This window comes from Parasteatoda tepidariorum, chromosome 4, assembly GCF_043381705.1.
Source record: "Parasteatoda tepidariorum isolate YZ-2023 chromosome 4, CAS_Ptep_4.0, whole genome shotgun sequence".
Classification (NCBI taxonomy): domain Eukaryota; kingdom Metazoa; phylum Arthropoda; class Arachnida; order Araneae; family Theridiidae; genus Parasteatoda; species Parasteatoda tepidariorum.
This window is the reverse complement of record NC_092207.1, coordinates 99,658,861-99,677,959: the sequence shown is the minus strand read 5'-3', so window position 1 is coordinate 99,677,959 and position 19,099 is coordinate 99,658,861. Positions and strand designations below refer to the sequence as shown.

Here is a 19,099-nt window from a genome sequence, read left to right as displayed (position 1 = left end):
TCCCCAAATGAACAGTTAACTGGATTTCAAAAATAATCAACTGTACTTGAAAAAATAATATTAAATTGAATACTAAACTTTGAAATATAATATTGAATTAAATACTAAACTTAATAAAAGACGAAGGGAAAAAACAGGTTTTATTCTTAAAAAAATACAGAACTTGGGATTGCAGAACGTGTGTCACAGTAAAAAGGGGAAATATTTTTGCTCGTTTAACAATACATAACGACGATAACCATATCAAATAAACGGTTCTTGTATCTCTTAAGTTACTGGCATTTCAAAACTTTCAATAAAAATTTATATCTCGTCTCTCTTACTTTATTTTTAAAGTAAATCAAGGGAACTTATAAAAATGAAGTTCTTGACGGAGAGATAAATAAACATTTTTGCAACGATGAATCAATTATTATTATTCAAGTTTTAAAAAAAAGAGGGATATTCGCGAGAAAAGCTCTTAAAATTGAAATAGTTTTCGAACAAATTGAAATTTGGAAGGAAAAAAAAAAAAAAAACTCGCGTGTGGAAATGAAATGGCCCTTTTAGTATGCGAATTTTAACTCTGTAGTTGCATTTCAACGGGTTGGAGATGGGCCCAAGTGATGCTAAAAATGTAATAGTTGGTAATCGAATTTAAAAACTTTTTTTATTCCATCGTACTCCTAGTACATTTCCGACACACCTTCGTACTATCAAGTCTTAAAGTTTTTGCGCAACAAAACAAAATGTAACGTAAAAAAAGAGAGAAATGAAAAAAAAATTAGCTGAAAAAAAATTTAAAATTGTAGTAATTTTAGAACAAATCAGAATTTTGAAGAAGAAAAAACGGTGTATAGTATTTCTTACTTCGAGTTCAACAGTTAACAATTCTTGAACTAGTTGTCGGATGTTGAATTTTTTTATTCCATTGTACATTCCTGTGGAAAACAAAATGTTAAGTTAAATATCTAAAAAAATCGTCGGTGGTTTGGATGAAGTGAAACATAAAAGTTTGTTAATGGTAAACTTCCCATTTAGTAAGCGATCTAAATAAATGGAAAGAAAAAACGTAATGTAGAGATATTGTTGCAATCCATTGTTTGCTACCTATAGTTTCTTGTTTCCGAATAGTTTTTTTTCCTTTCTTTTCAGCTTTAACAGCATTCAATTTAAAAAATTTAAATTAGGAATAAATTGCATTAAATTTTTCCATGTTTTAAAATGTAAATGTTGTTGAAAATGTACATTTTTTGTCAAAAATCGTTGACTCAGTAGTTTTAAATGAACCATCTTACACTTTCTGAACAATCAAGTTTCATACATTTTTAAAGCGCACGTTATTCCCCCCCCCCTTCGAGGATATTTCTTTAAGGACCCTTGGCAAAAACTGTTGTTGAAATGTATGACCAACGCTCCAATATTCATTACCATTTTGTGTAGTGATAATAAATATCATGGAATCAACTGGAAAAATAATGAATAGAAAATCTCACAACAAAGAATAGCTTGAATTGGTTTTCGTTTAAAAAAAAAATTCGTTTGCACTGAATCGCTTAAACGGGTTAAGCTATCATGCTGTCTTCCCAATTACATCATCTCTCTTCAAATAATATGCCTATCAACTTCGAGCGGTGTTTTTGTTGGAACTGTCAAAACAAAAACGTTTATAAATAAAGGAATTTTCCTTTAAGCAATTTCAGAAAGTTCTAGAAAGAAATAAAACGCCATTATTATCAGTTTGGTTGTAAAGAGAGTAATATTCAATTTGACTTAGAAAAACAGCAGTAGCAAAAGTGACGACATAGTTATGGATAAATCCAGATAAATAGACTGAGTGAAGAATAAAAAATGATTATTCGAAACGGAAATACCTCCAAATGAACCTGTTTTGATGTTTATTACGTTCGCCTTCCTCCAACGATCATGTTTAGGAGTTAAGAGAACATTTTTGTTTTAAATAATAATAATGTGCGACTCGGAACGTGGGTATCTTTTCATTTTTGATACGGCTTCTAAAATTACGTAGTACGGGTAGTTTTTACGGAGCACCCTGTATTGGGTAATGATTTTTAGACTAAAATTATAATAAATTTGAGACAAAACTTTCTAATTGCTTTTTTTTCATAAAAATAAAATAGCAATCTTAACATGACGTTTTTGAAATTCATCACAGAACAACGACACAAATCTTTTTTTTATAGCGTATCACAAGATTCACGTTTCTAAATCCAATTCTCAAAATCGAAAGTACGGTGTTCCGCAACATCTGCCCTCAATATATATTTTAAAAGTCCTCATCGAAAGTCAAGTCAAGGACGTACACAAATAAAGGATCATTAATATTTATTTGAGAATAAAACAAAAACGCTGTCGAATGACTAGTGAAGAAGGTGGAATGAAAAGCATCAGAGTATGTTTGATTGCCAGATGAAATTGGGAGAAGTTTCTAATTATAACTTTTGCATTCCTCTCTGTTTCTTTATTTCTTCCGACAATAAAACATGTTTTGATGCTTTTAGCCCCCTTCCTTAGTAGTGATTCGTTAGATTTCGCTTGCATTTTCGTTTCGTCCTCGCAAAAATATCAATTTGCGGCCTCTAAAATGCTTACTTTTTTTAAACTTTTATATATATTTACTTATTAAGGATGGTGGTTATAGAACACACTGTAAACGCCTCGGATCTGTTATATTTTCTGAACCATATCATGCCTCAATTTAAAAATTCTTAAAAATGTATTTATTTATTTAGATACGAAATTTTTTTTATTTATTTAATCCATTGGAAATTTATTTTTCAATTCAATCCAGGCTATCAGTTCATCTGTTCTGTTTTTTGTTCCGTTACGTAGTCTGTGAAGGCGCAAAGCAACCCTATTGGAGGAGCTGAAGTGGCTCAGGGTATAGAGCCTCCCAATGAGATAACCCAGATCTGTATCCCAGCAGTGGCTGGTTGACACGAATTTTGCAACCTGCTCGCCCCGACACCATAGTGCTGACGTAAAATGTCTTTAGTGGTTAGAATCGCCTTGCGGTCGGACTAACCGTGGTTTTCTTCTCCATGTAATGCAAATGTTGGTAAAAGTCCTCCACGACGTCTAGTTTGTCCCAATGCTTGATCCAGAGGTTACCATGTCTTCTGGGTCGGGCTCAAAATTGCAAATAAATTGTGTTGAATGTTGATACTTGATAGTCATACTCAGAATTGAGTCGGACGCCGGTTATATATANTATATATATATATATATTGAACTAAATTTATTCGAGAAAATTCCAATCTATATTTTAAAATAAAATAATTTCTAGGTAAATTCATACTGAAATTGTTTTTACATGCATTAATCATTTCCTACAAAATATTCTGCATTTTCTGGAATGCAAAAAAATATGTACACTACGTCGTCCTAAGGCTTCGTTAAAATAAGTCGTCGGACTAACCATGGTCGGACCAACCATTTTCTTCTCAATGTAATGCAAATGTTGGTATGCCATGTAATGCTCTCCACTGGCAAGTATTCATGTGCCGATCTAAAGCGGCTGATTCCCCTTCGACGCACAATTTTTACTAAACATGTATTTCATACATTTTCTTTATTTTTAATTCATTTAGCTCAAAATAAGTATAAAAAAATCTTATATTTAGCCTTTTATAATTTATGGTTATGAAATACAGCATGAAACATCCGTGTCTTTTTGGATAAAAACTTTAAAACATTTTTCATTTCCAAAAAAAATTTTCACATTTGCTGTATCTAAGAGAAACAGTTATTCATCATTAAAATTTCTTTAATTTACAAAATAAATAATTGATAAATTTTTGAATATAATGAAAAAAAATATTTCTAATTACTTTTTCGTATTTTATATTTTAGTACAAATGTAATTTCAATAATCCAACAGATTTTTTTTAGTAAAAAATACCAAAATATAGTTTTGATTGTATTTAGAGCGTCAGAAATATATATATGTATCCCATCTGATTCAAAGTGGTAATGAATGTCATTATTTGCATAATTGTTTTTCTCCATAGACTTGTTTTTCAATTTTTTCTCTCACACATATAAACTATTTATCACAAGATGAACTTTTAAAGACAAATTCACCTGGAAGTGTTCTCATATTTCCTGTCTCTTTCTTTGCCCGTAGATAAAATATAAGAGGTCGGCAAAAACTTTTTTTTTTAATTCAAGTGCTATATTTTCCCCTAATTTAATTCTTTGAACTTAAAGAGGTAATCGGCAAAACCGCATAAAAATTGAGGTTAGGTTGAATGTAAGAATAAATAAATTGCCTTATTCGGTTCAAACCCTGCAACAACAGAACGTGTAGGATGACTCAACACGAACTCAATTCCATTTCCGTTCGAAAAGATCGGACATGAGAGTGAGTGGAGGTCCATGGAGGACATGGTAGGAGTGTGACTCACATGGATCACGAGTGGGCGAAGATCCCGTTGTTGAGTCATGGCAGTGAAATTATTCGAAAAGGAGGAGTAGAACTTATCTTGTCCATAAGTTCACTTTCTTCTTTTCTTTTTTTTTACCACAATTAGTTGCCAACCAGTGTCACGAAGCACAATTAAAAATATTAAAAAAAAAAAAGAGAGAGAGAGAGAGAGAGGATGTGATAAGCAGAAGTTGATACCGCCTTCTGTCAAGATTTAACACCTGTGTTGTCAGAGCAGGTAGTAAAAAAAAGGGGGGGGGAGGGAGATGATCAGGCGGCCTATTTTATCTCGAGGAAATTTTTTTTAAGAAAGTCTACAACCGGTCAAAATTATTGTTAAATGAAAGTGGAGAAATATATTGACCAAAATATGATGCCATTTTTACGAATTTTAAAAAATTGGAGTAAAATTAAATTTACGAATGATGATTCGAATTCGGTAATGAATATAATGATGGATGAATCGAATCGTCATTTGATGAATTACATGATGAAAATGCATAACTCTGACACATTTGGAAAACGTTATAAAAAATCGATACATGTTTTTTGAAGAGATAAGTAAAAAATGAAAAGAATGATCACACTTGATGTCAAATCTAAATCGAGTACTGAAGTGAGTTTAGTGGGGCGACAAGGTGGTTTGACTGTGTGGGGAGGACGACCTTAAAGTATTGGGAGTAAATAGATGGAGAAATCTAGATACAAAGTCGAACTATCTGGAGAGGCCTGCAATGCGATTAAAGAAGAGGAATACACTAAAGTGTACATAAATGTGGTAGATTGTTGAATTCTAACCATTTGTTACGCGTACCGAGTGTTTAAAATTGTATTTCTGTAATACTTTTTCAATTAACTTTTTACAAAGATCAAAAGGGAAAAAAACCGACCCTTCGAAAAAATGATGTTATATCAAAAATTATGTTTTCTGTTGAGAAATAATGGTAAGAAGAAAATTTAGATACATACAGAATTTAGAAAAAAACATCTCTTATCAAAAAAGTGTAAAGAAATATTTTCTTTACGCAATATTAGATTATATATTTATGAGGAAATCGAAACTTCTTAGAAATCGGTGAATAATAATTCCCGAGAAATGAAAATATTGCGTATACATGTTTTTTTTAGAAAAAAATCATTAGGATTTCAATTGTCATTTCTCGAAAACTATTCGAGGAATAACAACAACATAAAAATCTTTCTCAAACTTGATTGTTCAGAAAGTGTTAGATGGTTCATTTATATAGTTATGAAAAAATTATGCATCATCATTAAAATAAATTTTTAGGTGTCTTTTGTTCTTGAAGTTTTAAATTCACGAACGAAGGCATGGCAAATTACTTCAACTGCGTTATTTGAATGATTAATACAATCATTATCCAATTCCTCGAAATTTTAAATAGTTCTAACTGCATAATTTGGACAATAATTTGCCGTTTTTTTTTTCCAACTTATTCTTAAACATAGTGAATTAGATTTTAAACAAAGTAGAATATTAACAATGTAAAAAAAAAATGGTCTTGAAATACAAGCATTTATAAGGGTTTCGGTGATATTTTAATCCTAGGCAGTTCCATTTCATATTTTTGCAAGGGTTTGGAATATTCAAAACCTTATTTAGGACATTCTTAGCGCTATTAAGATTCAGCGAATTTTAAAAAATGAAATAAAATAATGAGTCTTCTGTGCTTAAAAAACTCGTGTACCCGATATTTTCGATCAAATTGCGAATTCATATTTTCTACATGAAATATGTTAAAATAAGCTTTCGCGTAACTTACGGAAACTATAGAATAATTTATTATAAAAAAAATAACTATAATCTTTAACAAAAGTTTCAAATTGAAATATAGAAAATGATTCCGAAACCAGGACTCAAGCATTTATGGAATCTTTTTGCTCAGAACAATTTTATTTTTCTCTTTCTTATAAGTAATTTTTTGTAGTAAGACAAAGCGTCTAACCCATTAGGGTCATACCTAGAGTTAGTATTTAAAATAAGACAGGAGATGTCAAATTATAGTTCAGCCAATTTAAGCAGACATTAGGAACCAACTCATCTATATATTCATAGTCTAATGGTTTCAATTATTTCAAATTAAGAAAAAAAGCATACCTTTTCATCCCCTATTTAAATAACAGAACGATTTTATTTTTGCATTATTTCATGTGATACTTTTAAACATTAAGAAAATACAGGTACACGTCTGTAATTTATTTCAACTTTTTATTAGGGATGTAACGAATATTCGGCCACTATTCGGTATTCGGCTATTCTGCAAAATATTCGGTTGGTTGAATATTTGGCCAAATATTCGGTTAAGTATTATTTGGAAAACGATAAAGTTTACTAGTTTTTACTACACATTATTAGAAATAGTTTTTACACATAGTAAGTTCTAATATTTGTTAATTTATGTTCTGAAAGACAATGGAATAGCGAAATTTGAAGAATGGAAACTAGATTACTTTATACAAAACCATAAATTTTGAAATGTTGATTTTAAAAAAAATTATATTCAGGCAAGACAGTTTCATCGTTTTTTAACACTTTATATTTCAAAATTTGAGATCTTTTCTTTATTTCATTTTTGCTTGTTTTTCTGTTTTATTTGAAGCGAAGCATTTTAATGGTGAATTTCTAATAGATTTCATTCTTTTATTGTCACTTTCTTCTTGTTTGGTAAGACTAATACGGGAAACTGTGATTCTCAACGTTTAAGCTATATTTCAGAACCAAAAACTTTTTTTTTCCTCCTGTTTCTCCTTAGATTTTTTTTATTAACTTTTTTTTCTATCAGCGTTTTTATTATGACAGCATTTTTTAAGGAGCGTTTCCAATGAACGTTAATCTTTTATGGTCACTTTTTTTTCTAAAAATACGGCAATGTGAGAAAGTTAAATTAAGATTTTTAACGTTAAATCTTTCGTTTAAACATTGGGAGCGATTTCTGTTTTGGTTTCTACCTAGCTTTTTCTTTTTCAAAAAACTTGTTTTTATAGACGTTTCTATTATGACGCGAAAATAAGAGAGTTTCTATTACGCTTAAATCTTCAACTTTTCTTGACAATACGGTGATTGAAAACTGAAATGTTTAGCTTCAAAATTTTCTTTCAAAAATTAAGATCGATTTATATTTTTTCTGTTTTGCTTTTGCATATAATCTTTCATTTTTATAGTCGTTTTTATGATAGAGCTGCATTTTTAAGTGTTTCTAGTAGACTTTATCTCTTTTAATGTTTTATGGATAATTTTGTTTTCGGGAAATATATTATTTTTAGCATTGAAGTTCTGTTTCAAGAATTAAGAGGTAAATTTTTGTCTGTAAAAAAAAATACAACTTAATGTAAGAACTGTTAGTCAGTTTTGTCATATTAAAGTTTCCAATCATCATAATATGTATTTAATTATATCTAAGTTACATCTCAATATCTTGCTTTTTCCCTTTTTACCGGTACCAATAATACACGGCTAAGTTTAAATTATTTTTCAATAATGACTGTAAAAAATATCCTATATAATAACTGTACATATAAACTTATTTCTATATAAAATAATATTTATTCATGAATTTTTTTAAACAGCTATTTATTTTAGCCGAATGTTCAGTCTTAGGCCAAATCACTATTCGTTATATCCATATTTTTGTGTGAATTTTTAATGATTATTTACACATAAAAAGAGACTAAAGTAAGATTGCGTAAATTCTTTCCTTTCTTGAACAATCAAATTGAAATTAAAATTTGATGTATAACATAGATTTTAATTATTAAATTTCATTTCTACATTTAATATTATTCTTCTAATCCTTAACTATTAATAAAACTGAAGAATGCAAATAAAATGCAAATAATGCAATTTGTGCTTATAACACAGTGGTTTTGAGGGTTAAAAGTTGATAAATCATTATATAGTATAAAAAATGTTGGCAGAAAAGTGAAGATTACATGGGATAAATAAGTTTATCATATAATATTAGTACATCATATCGTGCTATCTGGTATACGTTTTTCAAAAGTTTACAAAAGGCTTATCTTTCAACAAGATAATGACCCAAAGCATACTTCAAAATTTAGTACCAATTATTTAAAATCGAAAGAACAGCAAAGGAATTCTCAAAATAATGCTGTGGTCTCCCCAATCAGATCAGAATAGTTTAGAAAAACCAAAGAATTGGACAAAAGAATACATAGAATGGCCCCAACCAATGGAAGAAGATTCTGGGAAAATCTGGAGAAATTTAAGCTGCAAAACCAGAGTTGGCAAGTTTCTGACACATGAACCATCATGTCAAAAACCCAAATCTTGGTGACATTGTATTTTAATTCATTTCAACTAATTAAAATTTAAAAAGTGTATCTTAGAAGATAAAAAAGTTATGAGATATTTTACAAAATATGACTTAAAATGAAGGATAAAAATTTGATAATATATATTTATAGAAGCTAGGTAATCAAAAGTGTATCATGCTAGTTACTAGCCATCACAGGCTTTGACACAATGACCCTCATTACTAAAATTGCCATTTTGAATACAATTGTGGTTTCTCATTTATGTGATTTTTCTATTAAATAATTGTTTTATAAAATAGTGGCTCAGCAATTAGTTTTTCTTTAGTTATAAATATCTCCAGATTATATACAGGTATCCAGGTGTATTGAAAAAAATATGGATGCTGAATGGATAAGAATAAAAAAAAGTACAAATCTGTATGGCGCAAAGTTTTTTTAAACATATTTTTAATATTTCATAAGTGCAAAATTTTGTTTTTTTAGTTTCATCACAAGCCAAGACTTAAAGATATGCATTACAACTTTAAGTAATTTACATTTGATAGTATATATTAAAACAATTATGTAAATATTTGGGTACATAATGGCAAAGTTGTTATTTGTGAAAAAGTTTCTGACATCGTTTACTGTTCCATAACTTAACATTAGGTAAAAATTAGGTTTTTACCAGTAAAGATTAGAATTATGGAAAGATTTTTGTATCGGTACCAGTGCCAAGCCAAAAAAGTGCTTAATTTTGGCAGCAACCAGGTAGTAGCTTGTGAGAAAAGAAAAGAAAACAGACGGTGATCAATTTGTAGCTACCATTTCAAAAATCACTATATGTATAAAAATATATACATATTTGCTAGTTAAAAGATCCTTTAGCACCTTGACAAAAGTAGTTAGTGTTAGCAGGTACCAGATAGGAAATATCTCCACCTCGACAATTATTATAAAGCACAGTTATAATTTATCTAATTGTTACTGATCAGATATAGTTAATTCACTCAAACGAAAATCTATTAGAGCAATTGCTCTTCCATTAAACGTTTAATACATTTGCAATAACTTATATACATTGTAAAAATTTACTTATTGTAATAATTAACTTACTGTATTAGTTAACTTATTGTAAGAATTAACTTATTGTATTATTTAACTTATTGTGATAATTAACTTATTGCAATAATAACCTTATGTAAATTGAAGGTTGTAAAATTACAAAAATATTTCAAAAATTGTTTAACTTATTTTATCACATTTAATAGTTGCTAGGCAATTAAACCTTTTCACTTGAAAAAGCTTTAAGTTTGTTATTTAAGGATCAACAATTAATTTACAATAATTAATTACAAATTAAAATTTGTTTATACAGCATAAAGACAATTTTCAAGGAAAATTAATAAACAATTAAAATGTTAAACTCAAAATGCAGATTTTATAATAGTAAGCATCATAAAATTTGACTTAATTAAACAAATATATAGTGTAATTTATATTTTGAATTTATCTATACGGTATGAATGATAGCTAAAAGTTGATCAGTACTTTCTGATTGAATTTGTTATCTTGAACTGATCATAATTTGGAAGTCATTAAGGAACAACATTAACATGAAAAGAAATACGTTTATCAATTCACTGCATCATGCGCACGATCATGAGAGACTAAAATTATTTTTTAATTTATTAAATTTTCGGAAGGCCGACCGGCGTGTGTAGGGGGCAGGGAACTGTCCTTGCATCAGAAAGGTTCTGGGTTCAAATCCCGGGCAAGGCATGGATGTTTCTTTCTCTCAATCTGTGTTCTATGTCCTTTCTCCTTTGTGTGTGAATGTGACCAGCCCTATAAATGGGTTGTGGTAGTGAGACGTGGGCGACGCTGCTCCACCGCCGTGGCTTCACCACAGGTGCCCACTGGGAAACGAAAAGAGAGTTAGCAGTTCTGGCACTTTCTGTGGCCAATGGACTATAGTTCCAAGTGCCCTCCATTAAAAAAAGAAAATATTGATGATTTTTAAAAAAATAGAATAAGTATTTTTAATGAAATAGTATGAGTATTTTAACTGAAGGAAACAAAAATGAATGTGTTATTGCTCTCTGTTAAAAAACCAGCGATAACTATGTAAGTTAAGGTCTGNCTCAGGGATGTTTCCCAGACCGTCGCCAATAGCCCATTGTGCAGCTCTAGTGTGACGTAAATTAACTACTACTACTACTACTACAAGCTTTTTATTTAAGAAAGTGGGTTGCGTAGTGTACTGTTTGAATAGCAGAAATAGGCAGCTAAGAGCGTTTCTAAACAAACAAAAAATTCAAAAACTTCATTTTAAATCTAGCCATTTATATTTAGAAAACCTTTTAAAATGCCTCAAGGATCTCATATGAAAGGCGGGAAAAGTAATCCCAAGAAACCCAAGATCACTAAAGCTTCTAAGAAAGGTTATATTACATTCATATCCACTTAGATTATTAAATCCATTCAGATTGTTTGCAAAAAAAAATGTGGAATGCATGTCATTTTGAAAATAAAATTCATGTTAATTTCTGAAAAATAATAGTGTTGAAATGTAGTTTAGTATTTGTAAGTTGTAAAAGATGGTGTTCTCGTTTTAAAAAAGTTTTTGCTTTTGCTTATATTTCACCATTTTTATTACATTGATCTATAAATGCATATGAATACAATACACAGGGTAAATGAGAATTTCGATATGGTTAACTTTTATCAGCAATGAAACTTCAAGAAATAATATAGCTGAAGTTATAGGATTTGTACATACACATACAAAGTTTTCACATGAGTTTAGTTTTTTTTCTACTTTTGTGTGTGTTCTACATGTTATAAATATAATGTTTTTCATTTCATATTTTTTTTTTTGCTGTATATTTTTCAGCAATTTTTTTCTTCCTCTAAAACAAATCTTTGTTGTTGCAGCATCTTTGCAACATTATTCTGTTTTGTTTCTTTTTGAAATGTACATAGTACATCACTTTCATTCTGAAAAGGGAGAAGCTTTGGTTTTTGGTATTGATAAGGTAGTGGTACAAAAGAAAATGTTGGCACTGGCCCTAATTGATTAGTAACCAAAATATTTTACTAGTCTGTAGTTTTATATGCCTGTATAAGGTTTTAAAATAAAGCTATATAAAAATATAAAAAATGAATTCAATTTCTACAATTTTTATTGTTGCATATGGCCAGTTCTAAATTATCTGAATAGGTAAACGAGTAAACATCTATCCTTTGTTTCATAGCAGGTCAATAAAAATAAAACAAATCCTGAATGTATACAAACACATTATTAAGGAACACATATAAAGAGACAAAGAAAATCAAAACTACAGTTAATAATTTGAGCTCTTCTCTCAGAATTCATTTAGCCATCTGCTGGTTCAAGGTTAATGCAGATCAATCCAACCAAATCATATACGCTTTGAAACCACTCTCCACACGCTCCCCCTTTTAACACTAACTCAGAATATTTATCACATCTCAAGTATATTTTAGCACTTTTATAGATCATCTATTAAGAGTCTTTTTATAGTTGAGGTAATGTTGCAGCTCAGCAGGCGACACTGGTTCCTTTACAGGAAGATAAAGTTTCTTCCCAAAGTTCTAATTGAAAAATTCTTTGTATGGGACATATTAATGCATTGGTCTCTTATTTAACCCCTCTCACTTTTCCACCCTTCCCATGAATTAAATCAACTACTCTGTCTGAGGGCCAGTTTTGCCGTTTTTTAACATTTCCNACCATGGTTTAAACTGTCAAAAACTGTCACATGTCAAAAACCTGCCAACCCTGAGTTGAGGTGATGTTGCTGTATGTGGTAGCTCAGCAGGCGACACTGGTTCCTTCACAGGAAGATAAAGTTTCTTCCCAAAGTTCTTCATTGGTCTGAATCTCTTATTTAACCCCTCTCACTTTTCCACCCTTCCCATGAATTAAATCAACTACTCTGTCTGAGGGCCAGTTTTGCCCTTTTTTAACATTTCCGATAAAGACAATTTCACCCACCCTAACCTTACGATTACGAGGGTCTTTGTGCTCAGTTTCCCTTTTAACTTCAGATGAAATCTTACTCTTTTTTCAAGTGTGTCTATATCAGACACTTAAAAATTATTTCTATCTGATAAAAACGACAAAGGTGTTAAGTCCTCCACATCTTTCGATAAATAGGTTACAAGTGTTTTGCATTCATGTAAAATTGTTATCAATTTTTCCTACGTAAGTATGGCTTTCCCTAGTGTTTTGTTGAGAAGATCTTGACAGTTCAAACTAGTCCCTCAAGAGACAACAGAACAGAAATTCTATCTATTTTTCTTTCTTTAACTACTTTGTTCCAATCAATTTCACATAACAAATTAAATGCCCCTCTAAAGTTAGTTCCATTATCTGAATAAATTATTTTAGGTCTTTCCTTTCTTGCTATAAAACATAACAAAAGACACTGTTGTTAAGGAAGTAACCATCTCAAAAACTCTTAAAAGAGGGCAAGTAAACGAGCAGCACAATCCAAACTTTATCCTCTTGCTTTACATAAAGCGGGCCTGCCAGATCGATTTCAAAAATTTCTGAATATCCTGTTCTGTCACAAGGTAAAGCTACAGGCTTAGCTCTAAAATTTTAGCCTTAAAACGCTTACATTCAACACAATAGTTTAAAGTACTTCTCACTGTTTTTTTATCTCTTAAAATGCAAAACTTTTCTCCAAATATGTTGAGCAGTATTTGACTTCTTGCGTGATGGATTTTTGATAAAAATGTTGAAGAAGTCTTTTGGTGAATAAAAATTTATCAGGTAGAAGAATAGGAGATCGGAAAGCTGACTTATCGATTCTTTCCGTGGTTGTCTTGATACGAAAAATACCTTTTTCATCTTTAAAGACACATCTATTGAGAATTGAACTAACCTCTTCAAAAAATTTGGATTGCACTTATTGAATTAAAAGAATCTCAGCATTCTCTATCTCAGTGATGGACAATTCGCCTTTTTGTCTTTCATTAACCATTTTTCTACAGTTGTTAATGAATCTTAGTACCCATGCCGTTAATCGAATAATTTCATGAAAATTCGGAAATTTGACAGCATATCAAGGTGTCACTTGTTCTGACAAAGTTGTATTATATAGTGTATTTCTTTTCTCATTTAATATTTCAGAACAAATAGATTCAGCAAGGGGTTAATTATGTTTGACTGTTGTAAGAACTCCCCCTGCCACAAATTAAGGCTGTCTGCTGCTATGAAAACAAGAATTGATTGTCGATGAAATGAACCCTTTCGTTTTTTTTCTAAATCTAAATTTTTGTTTAGTTTATCAGTTTCATTCCCGGTGTTACATATCCTAATTACTAAGTTTTTTAAATTGATTATCCAACGGATCATAGTTTGCAAAACTTAGAGTAAATTATGTTATTTTAAAGAAGTTATTAAAAACACATTTTTATAAAAATTTATTAGTCATTCTTTTGTTATGTCATTATTTTTTACATTTTTGTATTTAATAAAAATCCAATCAACAAATATTTTATAAAGGTTACTTATTATGTAAACATTACTCATAACTTACAACTCTTGACAACAATTGGTATGGGTCTGATTACTTTAAAATATTTTTTTTGTTTTATGATTTCAAACTAAAGTGGTGTTCTGCAAGGAAATCTCGTAACAAAATATCAATTCAAAATATTTTGAATTACTTAAATGTTCATATGTAGGATATAAATTGCTGATATCTACATATTTTAATATATCCTTTCTCAAAAGATTATTTGGTAGGTGTACAATAAAATTTACTCTCAGCCCAGTGCACAAATTTCAATGAGCCTGCCAAGTGGTTAGCGTGCCTGACTGCTAAACCAATGGCTGCGGGTTCGAATCCCGCTCTGGGCATGGATGTCTCTCTCTCTCTCTCTCTGTTGTCTTCTGATATGTGAATGCATGAATGTGGCCCACCCTATGAACGGGTATTTGTGGCAGTGTGACTTTGGTTCACAGGTGCCCACTGGGTAATGATAAATGAGCAACACTTCCGGCATCTTCTAAGGCGAAGAACGAAAGTTCAGTGTCTGTCGCTATTTAAAAAAAATAATAATAATCCAATGAAGTAATTAAATTTGGTAATTTAATATTAAAATGTTGACTATTGAGAAGTTAATGGCAGGAAGGGGTCAAAAGGTTCGGCACCTGAAAAAAAAATTGACACTTTTACTTGCCCTTATTAGATTTTTGAAAATTTATGAAACGAGAAAAATTAAGATAATATTAAAATATTTAGATTTGTCAAACTAATTTGAAGTTACATATTTATAGATAGAATATTGGAAAAAAACTTATTAAAATAAAATATTATTGATAACTAAAAAAAAATTTTTTTTGAAGTATGTTTATTGTTGGATTGTCAGTGGTGCAAACTCAGCTCTATCTAAATTTTGTAAATTAATTAAAAAATTAAATTTAATGTTTCTTTTAACAAGCAGATTGAATCTTTCATATTTACCATAGATGGAACAAATATTAAGCAAAAATTAAAAAGTGAGCAGTGCATTGAAATTGAAACAGAAACTTTGATTAAAAAAAATCTTGATCATTAAATTGACAACGATGTCACTAATACAGCATTCTTATTTGTTTGTTTTTTCTAATTTATTTCCTTTGCACGAAAAAGTAAAAAATTCACCAGAAGCTATAAAAGCAAACTTCTTTTGACTGACGAAACCAATTTTTGTTCCTTATTCCATTTGTCTAAAAAAAATATCACCTTTCCATTGATTGTCAGTGTAGATCAGTAACTAGTCTACAGGAATACTGATAATTATTTTATGGTGGTTTGTGTCTGATTCTAGTGATCTCCAACCAACAATGGACTGCGTTCAATTTGGATCACTGAACAGAGCATTATGTCTACCGCTTCTGTAGATGGAAACCCATGTACTAGAGGGTGGGACAAAAAAAACTGGACAAACGATTTTTAATTTAACTTTATTAAAAAGGAATAAATTAACAAAGTATAACAAATAATAANTTTGGTTTTTGAACAGAGCAGCAACCCCCGCTCTAACACCAGTCATAACTGAAGGTACCTAAGGATGAGCATTTTGTAACATCTGTTTTCAAACTCTCAAGTGTCTTTATCAAAGAAGAATAAATAAGAATAATAATAATAATAAATAATATTCGCGGAAGCTTTTTTTTAATGGAATTTAGTAAAATCCTTTAGCAAAAATGCGAAAATGCTTTGCTGAATTTTAGCATTTTTGAGGGGTCTTTTCGTATTTTGCGAAAAAAGCTACCGTAGCGAAAACCCTGAATCTATCCCATTTTTGCTAAAGCAATTGCTTTAGAAAGGCCTAACACTTGTGTACGGAGCAAATTAACAGTTTCACGCTTCTGTTTTTTTTTACTTAAATAGCTCTAAAATAGTAGATCTTTTGCTTGACATTGCAAAAACGTCAAAAAACAATAAGTAAGCTAGGAGATATATTATAAAATATTTTTTAATTAAATTAGCAGACAGAAGAAATAAGCACACAAATGAAAAAGAAGTGACTTAACTTCTAGTTTTTTTGCCGCATCCTGTAAAGCAAAGCACAGGTGGCATTAGTGATCAAATTTTGCAGACTTCCTGATCACTACTTCCAATTTATATTTTCATCATGTTATTGTACTGTTTACAACATGAATTGTGCTACTTTAAATCCATTTAATTCAGCTGAAAACATAAAGAACTGAAGATAACACTCAAAAAATGGCAACCCTTGCACTTTATTTATAGTGTAATATTAATTACTTTTAATCGATTTAAGACTCTTAATCTTTTAAAATTTAATAAATACAGAAAAATCTTATGAAGGGTGAAGTTACATGCAAATTTAAATACAATAATACTTCCTAGAATATTAAGTCAGTTCGGTTCACACATTGTCTTCTAACAAATATAACATAAGCGGAGTGATACACTGAAAGTTTTTTAAATTCTGTTCTAGTTTTAGAGTCTTGTCGATCCCCATTTCTTTGTACTTTTTATTGTTAAGTGATACAAAAAGTGCCTTTACGCATCGAAAAAAGTGGTATAAAATATGATATTAAACTAAATGGTTATTTTCTACTATTAGCTCCCATTTCCTTATAGTCATATATCTTGTCCCACATCTCTGAATCATTAATAAATTATGTTGGGTGCAGCGTTGGAATGACACTTGATTTAAATCACTTAATTTTTTATCACTGATTAAATCTATTGAGATTTTTTTGAAAGCCATTAATGAAATTTTAAATATTTTTTATGCATTAGAATTAATACATGTATTCCAGCTGTGAGTTTATTTTTTTTTTTAATAAAAAGTCTGATTTCAGTGATAATGTTGGTATTTTACTGAAAAATAGTGAAAGGGATATACAAGTAAATTATTATGTTTTAAAATGGACTGAACTGGGATAAGAGTGGCCTTAAACTTTTGAATTATGATTTTTCATTAAATCTGCATAAAATAACTTGTGGGCAAAAAACGTATTATAATTATATCCATTTAGTTTTATGCTTATTTAAATGCGGTTTGTATATGTAGTTTGCGTTTATTAAGACTAGTTCTACCCAAAGTAACTTTGAACAATTTTTTTCAGTAATGCTTTCTGATCTAAACTAATTTACTCTTCATTAGATATATAATTGGCAAATAATCTCCTAATCTTTAACACTCATTAACAAATTGAGCTTTAAAAATATAATTTATTTATTCACCATGAATTGGTTTTATTTATTCAATGATTTGTTTTTAATAATTAAATAATTATTTTAGCCATTATAATAAGAATTATTCATTATTTTTAAATAATGTTAAATAATCTCAAAATATTTTATTGGGTGCTTTGGCAAAAATAAAAATTTAAAAAAAAAAAATACAAAAATTACGATTTAAATAAAAAAAAAATCAATTTAACAAATCAATTAAAATAAATCAGTTTTTATTTCTTTTTTTTTTAATTTAAAAAAAAAAATTATAATATTTCCCAACCTTAGAAGGTGAAAATGTTTTGATTCTCCTAGACAAATGATAACACTAAAATAATTGTCCTACCTCAATATATATTTTTAGAAGAAGAAATAGTTTTCCTGACGTTGGGCGCTAACCGTTTAAAGTCATCCATATTGAACTTTTCCTTGTATTAATTTCTATATATATATTTTTTTAGTTTAAATATATTTATTCCTATATTAGGTAGCAGTGTTACCAAAAAGACTCCTAAGAAAAGTGTCTCTGAAAGAAAAAAGCTACAAAAGGTTTTTATTTACTTACCTTTTTTCCTATTAAAAAATTATAAACTGCTTCATTTGATACAAACTTTTTCTGTTGCAGGCCTTAGAATCAAGTATAAGAGCCAATGTTGAAAATGAGTTACGGGCTAAAGCTGGAGGCTCAAGTTTAACAGCTTCTAAGCAGTCTGCTTCAGCTGCAAAAGTCAAAGCTCTTCGCAAGGGAAAAAAGAAATAATTTAACCAATATTTGTCTCTCATTCACAAAGTGCCACGACTGAAATGCATTTGTATTCTGATAGCAATCACTGCCACTCTCTCATTTGTTTTTTAGATACTTTGTTGGGGCTGTTTTCTTTAATGACTTCAAAATAAAATACTTCCGAAAAGAGATCTTTCTTCATTTTATTTCTTTATATACTACTCAATAATAACTAGTCTTAGCATCCTTATGAAATTCAGAATTGTTTTATGGCAGCATATAACGCTTGTTTCTTACAAAAAGTCTATGTTTCGCGCATGCAATCCCACAAAACAGAAACTGTGGATGTAAGTGAGTGAAAACAATTCTTATTTAAAATCCACTCAAGTATTTTAATAAGTTAAAAGATATTAATAATAATATAAGTATTAATCTCTTCAGTCCTCATATGTGGAACTTCTTAGCTTCTATAAACACACTGTCAGAAAATTTATAGTTCTAACCTGACTGAAACATTTGTGGAGGTTTAAGCTTTCTGAGGATTTCAAGATGTGAAGATTAGATATTAGAATTAGATATTTTTTAAAAATTAATGTTAGATTATTTTCAATAGTTATTTATTTTGTGTGGTTTGCATAACAAAAATAATTTTGGAACTATAATATTAAAATAATTATTTTGTATTTATTGAAATTTCAATTTTTTCTAAATAATTATTAAATCTATTCATTATTGTATTTAAAATTACCATAATCTAACAGTATGCATGTTTGTTCCTACTTAAGGTACAATTTAATAATCGAAATATTTAAATTCTCTTACTTAGTTAAAACCAGTGGTACACGTATGTTTACCTAAAATTATTAGCTCCTTGGCAGTATAGTTCCTATTATTATCTTATCCTGACAGTAAAATTGAATGTAGGAACTATAATATATATTT

At 29.5% G+C, this 19,099-nt stretch overlaps 1 protein-coding gene across 1 annotated transcript; it reads left to right on the top strand.

Moving 5' to 3' along the window:
- Window positions 1–10,955: 10,955 nt before the first annotated feature.
- On the top strand, window positions 10,956–18,348 carry LOC110282023 (uncharacterized). The gene is made up of 3 exons (XM_021144548.3): window positions 10,956–11,142; window positions 17,921–17,982; window positions 18,059–18,348. Exons 1-3 carry the CDS (start codon window positions 11,067–11,069, stop codon window positions 18,191–18,193), a joined length of 273 nt encoding a protein of 90 aa, XP_021000207.1. The 5' UTR covers window positions 10,956–11,066; the 3' UTR covers window positions 18,194–18,348.
- Window positions 18,349–19,099: the final 751 nt, after the last annotated feature.

Bases quoted from the DNA above. Each gene is read 5' to 3' on its own strand.
- LOC110282023 (XM_021144548.3), top strand. From the start codon at position 11,067: ATGCCTCAAGGATCTCATATGAAAGGCGGGAAAAGTAATCCCAAGAAA. The intron at 11,143-17,920 runs GTTATATTACAT...TTCCTATATTAG, and splicing joins CACTAAAGCTTCTAAGAAAG to GTAGCAGTGTTACCAAAAAG. The intron at 17,983-18,058 runs GTTTTTATTTAC...TTTCTGTTGCAG, and splicing joins AAAGAAAAAAGCTACAAAAG to GCCTTAGAATCAAGTATAAG.